The sequence below is a fragment of the Lutjanus erythropterus genome, chromosome 24, assembly GCF_056507025.1.
Source record: "Lutjanus erythropterus isolate fLutEry1 chromosome 24, fLutEry1.hap2, whole genome shotgun sequence".
Taxonomy (NCBI): domain Eukaryota; kingdom Metazoa; phylum Chordata; class Actinopteri; order Lutjaniformes; family Lutjanidae; genus Lutjanus; species Lutjanus erythropterus.
Window position 1 is genome coordinate 18700528 of NC_139340.1, and position 8451 is coordinate 18708978.

Consider the following 8451-nt stretch of genomic DNA (forward strand, 5'->3'; position numbering starts at 1 on the left):
TAAAGGTTCATTCTGTCTCAACGTGTCACAGTTATTTTTCTCCGTGTGAATCTCCAGCTAAGGTAAAGTTTTAAAATGTTTCACTCAGCATGTCGTTAGTTTAGTTTCAGTAGAAACAGTAAAAATCTGCTGCTTCAGTCTTCATTTGTCCAAAGTCTCAGTGTTAAACTGTAAATGATGGACTGTCAGAAACAAGTCGGGCTCAGATTAACTTACACATGTACTCAGTTACTGAATACAAATTACATGACAGATTTTTGTAATTAGTAATGTAATCCAAGGAATCAAAAAAAAAAAATCTAATCCAAACACTTTTGGATTTCTTCAGAATCAAACCTTCTTCTTATACCAAAAAAAACGTGTTAAAACATGTTAAATACACATGAAATGCATTTTGTTCACCGGGTTCTGTGTTCTATGTCGGGTCCAACACAAAATGGAGAACTTGTTTAAGAAACCTCATCTGTCAGAAGAACTTTGCATCAGTTAATAGATTGATTATCAGATCATATTGATGATCAAAAACTGACACACTGGAAAGACAATCAAAAATGTAATGAAGTAATTCTTTCTTTTGAGTCGATTCATCTTTAAAATACATAATTAAACAAACAGAGTCTTTTCTTTGTCAATAATCCAATCAAAGAGATTTCCTTTAAACTAAAGTTTTAATTATTTTCTCGGTGGGCATTTATTTTGAAAGGATCTGTCAGTTTTTGTAACTTTCAGTGGTGGAAAATAACTAAGTACATTTACTCAAGTATTTCTGTTACTCTCTACTTCCACTGCACTACATCTCAGAGGGAGACATCTGACTTTATGTTTTGTTACCAAAAAGAATCTGCAAAAGAAAACTCAGACGATCAGTTTCTAAAATCTGATTCACTGTTTGACAGAAATATAATAACAGAACAGTGACAGAACCTGTTATGATGAACTTTGTTCTCAGAGATAACATATAATATTTCTTGTTGTCACGTGACTTTGTCTGAATTCAAGGTTCATGTTTTTTTATTGGACAGTCAAAGAGTCGCTCTGCCTCTGTGGACTTTGGGTTCCTCATCAAGGCTCAGCTTTATTGTGACAGGATTTCACAGAACATGAGCACATAGGAACACATACACTCACTAGAACATGTGCAGCATCAGTGTAGTCTGCAGGTTTCAGTTCCAGAATAATTCACAGATGCAGTAAAATGTGTAGAACAGTGGGAATCTAGAACATGTGGAACATTTAACACGCTGCCTTGTTAAATGCTGGATTGTGATTGGTCAGTTAGGGGATTGTAAGGTGTGTTGTTTGTGAATTACAGTCAGTTGATGTGGATGTAGTTCTGATCACAGACTGGATGATCAATAAAATCATGTGAGCAGGTCATTATTAGAAAATAAGTCCCACAGGGTGGTGCAGGACTTGAATGAACAGTGGAACGTCTTGAATGAGTCATGACAGAGAACATGTAGAACCTGTAGAACATTTGTAGCTGCAGCTCCATGACGCCATCTAGTGGAGTGACAGTAGAAGAAGAGCAGCTTCCTCTTCCTCACACTGCTGTCTGACTGCATTCAAGTGACACTGATATGAAGCAGAGAATAAGAGCCAATCAGAGGAGGAGCAGCTGATGTTTTTACAGGAGAAATGATGTAAAGATGATTTCAGCTGATGTGCACATGAATGATTTGTGTTTCCTCTGCAGATCAAAGTGTGTGTGAGCTGATGTGAGTCCAGCAGCATGAGTCAGTGTGAGGACAGAGAGGAGGGAGTCCCTCCCTCTAAAACCACTCTGTGTGATGAAGATGAAGCTCAGAGGTGAGATGAAGATCTCTAACTGTCCATCACTCTTCTGCATGTCACAGATCAGCACTCAGATCACTCAAAGCTCTGTGTGTGTTCATGATCAATTCATTTCATCAGGATCCATCAGAGACCACGATCTGCTGGACCTGGACCTGGACCTGGACCTGGACCTGGATCTGGACCTGAACCCAGCTGTGTGTCCCTCAGGAGTGACTGGTCAAAGGATAATGTCATTTTCTTTAAAGGACAACAATCCTCTGCTTCAAAGAGGTAAACTGTTAACAACATTAAAATACGACTGATTCATGTTTTAACTCTTAATATATCCAGATCTCTTAAAGACCTCTATGTTTATTTTGACCGTTGTTCTTCACATTCATTTATATTCTCATGTCTAAAAGCTGCCCAGTATAACCAGTATAACCAGTATAACCAGTCTTCAACCTTTCAGTTTAGTATTGGACCTGGTTTAGTCCAGTTTTGTCTGATATTTTAGTCATTTTTAGTCGTTTTCCAATATTTTATGCAGAAATGAATAGATCATAGCTTTGATCAGGATTTGTCGTCATCATCTTCAACCAGCAAACCATGTAGAAAACACTTCATCATGTTTGTAGTGGATGAGAGACAGCAGACAGTGTCTTCATCTTTCTTTCTTTCAGTCGGTTCAGTGTCTGCACCGCCGTCTCTCAGCTGACTCCATGTTTCTAACAGTTCACTGCAGTGCAGACAGTGAAGAGGACATGAGGCTGGAAAAAAGACTGGTGCATCTGTCTTTATATGGACAAGACTTCAGTTTAACAAGTCAGATCAGCAGAAAACAATAATCTGTAAATCATGTCAGACAGCAGCGGCGTGAGAAGTACGGTTACAAATGTTGAGCATTTTCCATCATCAATACTTGAAAGCACTAAAAATTGAATAACTGACAAATAATTAATCACACATTAAGTTTGTGTCTTGTTTTTTTTCCCCCATTTTAAGTTTCCTTATTCAACAAATTTCTCCGCCAGACAAAATAATATCTCTGCTCAGTCAATGAATACATTTTTGATTGGTTAAATTCTGAACAGCAGCTAATTGATTAATTATTTATAATGAGTCATTAACATGTCTATTGTGATACCTGATATACTTTAGACAAAGTTTAATATATATTTTATATTTATTATTCCAGTTCTGAACACTGAACGTTCTTCAAACACGTCTGAACTTTTGAAATATGTCCTCATAATAAAAGAGATGCCATGTCAGCTAGTTTCTCCAGCAGCTTCTGTGTCTGAAGACTGAAAAGTGAATTTTTCTTTGCTGTCTAACAGGATCTATGGGAGACCAGCCTCTGTTGAATCTGGACCTGGACCTGAACCCAGCTGTGTGTCTTTAAAGAGCGACTGGTCAAATGATCATTTCACTGATTTTAAAGGAGACCATCCCTCTGCTGCAAAGACGTAAGTATTTAATAACATGAAAATATGACTGATTTTCTCCACTCGCACAGGTTCTGACTGCTGCCTGATGACTGCAGGAGTATTAGACACTGATTTTATTATTGCTAATAGATGCTAGCTGCTAATGAAGGCTAACCCTGAACCCTGACCCCTGACCCCACCCAAACGGGAAATTAAACTGATGACCTTCTTACCAGAAACTTGCTTCTCTAAGTTATGCCACCAGTGGCCAAGTTCATTTCTAAGTGTACATCATCCATCATGTTGATGAGTCAGTGATTTGTTTTTGTTGTGTTGGAAGTTGTTATTTTCAATAACAAGACTTGTGTGAGTTAATTCTCAAAGATTCCTCCTCAGAGTCGACCAGGAGAGTTCAGAGGTTAACAGTGGTCAGTCTGCCAACCAGCATCAGACACATCTAGAGTCCATCTTTAAGGTCTGTGCACGTCCAACAAATTCTGTCCATGATATGAGAAATGTGAAAACATTAGCCAGGACTTTACTTTGAGAAACTAAGACTGTGGCTGCAACTATGACTCCAAATGTCCAAATGTGTAATTCACGAATTCTATTCCAGCTACTCGAGGAAAACATTGTCACTTTTATGAGGCATGAGCTGAGGAGCATCCAGAAGGTTCTGAGTTCAGACTACCCAGAGTGCTTAGAGAGTGAGAGTGAGGATGAGGATGAAGAGCAGAGGAAGAGCAGCAGAGAGGCATTTCTGAAGATCACACTGCACTTCCTGAGGACGATGAAGCAGGAGGAGCTGGCTGACCGTCTGCAGAGCAGTAAGAGGATTTATCTGAAGATTGAACGACCACTGCAGTGTCATGTGTCAGGATTTTTAGTCGTCATCGTAAATATTAGACTTTAAATTTCTCAAGCGTCAACCAAAAACCATCAGACTTCAGTAGGATGATGTTTAGTCGTCTGACACATTAGTCCTAATGCACAAAAAGTTCTGTACTCAAAGGAAGTGTTTGTAACCTCTGTCAAATTCAACACCGTGTTTGACATTTATTTACTTTCTGGAAGCAGGAAGTAGAATACTGTGAAATTCTCAAAACCCACATAAGAGACGATTCTCTGAGGAACCAGATATTTACAACAATACACTTTATTTTGTTATTCCTTTTCTGATGTGGTCATTTGAGATTATACTGAATGATGTTACTTGTTCTTTCAGAATCTCCTGACATGTGCCAAGTTCACCTCAAATCTAACCTGAAGAAGAAGTTCCAGTGTGTGTTTGAGGGGGTCGCTAAACCAGGACAGAAAACCCTTCTGAACCAGATCTACACAGAGCTCTACATCACAGAGGGAGGGACTGCAGAGGTCAATAAAGACCATGAGGTCAGACAGATTGAAACAGCATCCAGGAAACCAGACAGACCAGAAACAACAATCAAACAAGAAGACATCTTTAGACCTTTACCTGGAAGAGATGAACCAATCAGAACAGTGATGACAAAGGGAGTGGCTGGCATCGGGAAAACAGTCTTAACACAGAAGTTCACTCTGGACTGGACTGAAGACAAAACCAACCAGGACATACAGTTCATGTTTCCATTCACTTTCAGAGAGCTGAATGTGCTGAAAGAAGAAAAGTTCAGTTTGGTGGAACTTGTTCATCTCTTCTTCACTGAAACCAAAGAAGCAGGAATCTGCAGGTTTGAAGAGTTCCAGGTTGTGTTCATCTTTGATGGTCTGGATGAGTGTCGACTTCCTCTGGACTTCAACAAAACTAAAATCCTGACTGATGTTAAAGAGTCCACCTCAGTGGATGTGCTGCTGACAAACCTCATCAGGGGGAATCTGCTTCCCTCTGCTCGCCTCTGGATAACCACACGACCTGCAGCAGCCAATCAGATCCCTCCTGGGTGTGTTGACATGGTGACAGAGGTCAGAGGGTTCACTGACCCACAGAAGGAGGACTACTTCAGGAAGAGATTCAGAGATGAGGAGCAGAGCAGCAGAATCATCTCCCACATCAAGACATCACGAAGCCTCCACATCATGTGTCACATCCCAGTCTTCTGCTGGATCACTGCTACAGTTCTGGAGGACGTGTTGAAGACCAGAGAGGGAGGAGAGCTGCCCAAGACCCTGACTGAGATGTACATCCACTTCCTGGTGGTTCAGTCCAAACTGAAGAACGTCAAGTATGATGGAGGAGCTGAGACAGATCCACACTGGAGTCCAGAGAGCAGGAAGATGATTGAGTCTCTGGGAAAACTGGCTTTTGATCAGCTGCAGAAAGGAAACCTGATCTTCTATGAATCAGACCTGACAGAGTGTGGCATCGATATCAGAGCAGCCTCAGTGTACTCAGGAGTGTTCACACAGATCTTTAAAGAGGAGAGAGGACTGTACCAGGACAAGGTGTTCTGCTTCGTCCATCTGAGTGTTCAGGAGTTTCTGGCTGCTCTTCATGTCCATCTGACATTCATCAACTCTGGAGTCAATCTGCTGTCAGAAGAACTATCAATCTACCATGAATGTGCAGTGACACACTTCTACCAGACTGCTGTGGACCAGGCCTTACAGAGTCCTAATGGACACCTGGACTTGTTCCTCCGCTTCCTCCTGGGTCTTTCACTGCAGACTAATCAGACTCTCCTACGAGGTTTGCTGACAAAGACAGGAAGTGACTCAAAAACCAATCAGGAAACAGCTGAGTACATCAAGAAGAAGATCAATGAGGATCTGTCTGCAGAGAGAAGCATCAATCTGTTCCACTGTCTGAATGAACTGAATGATCGTTCTCTGGTTGATCAGATCCAACAGTCCCTGAGTTCAGGACGTCTGTCCACAGATAAACTGTCTCCTGCTCAGTGGTCAGCTCTGGTCTTCATCTTACTGTCATCAGAAAAAGATCTGGACGTGTTTGACCTGAAGAAGTTCTCTGCTTCAGAGGAGGCTCTTCTGAGGCTGCTGCCAGTGGTCAAAGCCTCCAAGAAAGTTCTGTAAGTGAGATTTATTCATCAATAAATATACTGCAGTCTTTCACATGGAAAACTCTTATTAACTGTTTCCTGACTGTTGTCTCTCCAGGTTGAGTGGCTGTAACCTGTCAGAGAGAAGCTGTGAAGCTCTGTCCTCAGTTCTCAGCTCACAGTCCTCTAGTCTGAGAGACCTGGACCTGAGTAACAACAACCTGCAGGATTCAGGACTGAAGCTGGTGTCTGATGGACTGAAGAGTCCAAACTGTACTCTGGAAACTCTCAGGTCAGATCAAGTCACAGTTTGTCTTCAATGACTCGAGCTGCTTCCTTAAACTATAATCTGCTGTGTGTTAAATATAAATATCTCTCTCTCATGAGGGACATTGAATATCAGTGTCTTCCTCAACCCTCACAGCATCTTCAGATTAAGTGACGTGTTGTTTTGTGTGTTTGCAGCCTGTCAGGTTGTCTGATCACAGAGGAAGGCTGTGCTTCTCTGGCCTCAGCTCTGAGCTCCAACCCCTCCCATCTGAGAGAGCTGGACCTGAGCTACAATCATCCAGGAGACTCAGGAGTCCAGCTTCTGTCTGCTGGACTAAAGGATCCACACTGGAGACTGAAGACTCTCAGGTATGAAGGGACGTGGACACACTGAGCGTAACGAAGAGAACCTGCTTGTTTATCTTCTCTTTTTGTTAAACTCCTCCTCCTTCTTTCAGGGTGGAGCCTGCTGGAGTCCGATGGTCAAAACCAGGTCTGAGGAAGTGTAAGTGTGTTTTGGTTTCATTCATTCAAACGAAAACCTAGAAAACTCCTGTATTCATCAGAAATAAAAATGAACATTTACTGGAGGCCAATTAAATATTAATAATCCAACAACGAGCAACAACAGTTCACTCAAAGTTAATAGATTATTTAAACTTGTTCAAGAGTAGACTAATGAAAGTCAATGAAACACCAGATGTTCATTTTTATTATCAACTTTCACTTCCTGTATTATCTAGTCGATAACATTAAAAACGTTCTCTGTTGTTCTCTGCATCAGATTTCTGTGAACTCACTCTGGACCCAAACTCGGCGCACAAGTTCCTCCAACTGTCTGAAAACAACAAAAAGGTGACTGATCTGAGAAAGGAGCATCCGTATCCTGACCACCGGGAGAGATTCGTCTACTGGCCTCAGGTGCTGTGTGAGAACGGTCTGACTGGTCGCTGTTACTGGGAGGTGGAGTGGACTGGGAAGGTGTATGTGGCCATCAGTTACAGAGGAATCAGGAGGAGTGGAGACAGTGATGGATCCAAGTTCGGAGGGAACCATCAGTCCTGGAGTCTGACCTGCACTGATGGGGGTTACAATGCCTGGCACAATAACAGTGGGACACTCATTCCTGTCCCGTCCTCCTCCTCCTCCTCCTCCTCTGTCTCTGGTAGAGTAGCGGTGTATGTGGACTGTCCTGCTGGCTCTCTGTCCTTCTACAGCGTCTCCTCTGACACACTGATCCACCTCCACACCTTCAACACCACGTTCACTGAACCTCTGTATCCTGGATTCGGTTATGGAGTGAAGCTGAACTCCTCAGCGTTTCTGTGTCAGCTGTAAACCAGAAATCATGTTGTGATTCCTGTTGTTGTTGTCAGGTTTACAGTCCTGAAGACAAAAAATCTCCAGTCTATAAAAACTATCTAATATATTTTGGGGACACAATATTATATTTATAAGGAATACATGGTAAATGATTTATATTCTTACTCTCTGTCTCAATATTCATTATATATTTGAATATATGTCTGTTAGATATGATTTGAAATTTTAAGCCATGTTGATAACTGATAATTATAACTGACATCACTCTTGACACATGAATAATATTCAGTATTAATGTATATTTAATCACATTTTCTGAGTTTTACACATGCAAGTGAATTATTCATACATAAACTGCAAAAATAAAGACTTGTTAAAATCAATCATGAAAAACATCTGTGTTCCAGTTAGATTCTTCTTTGCAAACCAAGTCCATTTATGTCTCTGTATGTAAAACTGTTCTCAGATCTGTCAAGCAGTCCTGTATCATCCTGGAGAAGCAGCTGAAATCGGTTTCTTATGGATTTTGAGTCGTCCTCTGGTTTTTGCTCGTCTTCACTCAGGATGTTTTTCTTTAGATTCTCAACAGTCTGTTAACTAAGTGAGCTGGTTTGATTGATCCTGTCCAGAAACATTTGGATTCTGGTTCTTCCAGGTTTTTCGTCACACAGTAAGAA

General features: G+C 41.2%; 1 protein-coding gene across 2 annotated transcripts; it reads left to right on the plus strand.

Annotated features, from left to right (window-relative positions):
• The first annotated feature begins 1717 nt into the window (after nucleotides 1–1717).
• On the plus strand, nucleotides 1718–8122 carry LOC146304992 (protein NLRC3-like). 2 transcript variants are annotated; one of them, XM_084714117.1, is made up of 10 exons: nucleotides 1718–1809; nucleotides 1915–2067; nucleotides 3117–3245; nucleotides 3603–3681; nucleotides 3823–4033; nucleotides 4432–6211; nucleotides 6300–6473; nucleotides 6647–6820; nucleotides 6910–6956; nucleotides 7236–8122. In XM_084714117.1, exons 1-10 carry the CDS (start codon nucleotides 1733–1735, stop codon nucleotides 7787–7789), a joined length of 3378 nt encoding a protein of 1125 aa, XP_084570243.1. In that variant the 5' UTR covers nucleotides 1718–1732; the 3' UTR covers nucleotides 7790–8122. The 2 variants fall into 2 exon arrangements, with proteins under 2 accessions (XP_084570243.1, XP_084570244.1); XM_084714118.1 differs by lacking the exon at nucleotides 3117–3245.
• The last annotated feature ends 329 nt before the right edge of the window (nucleotides 8123–8451 follow it).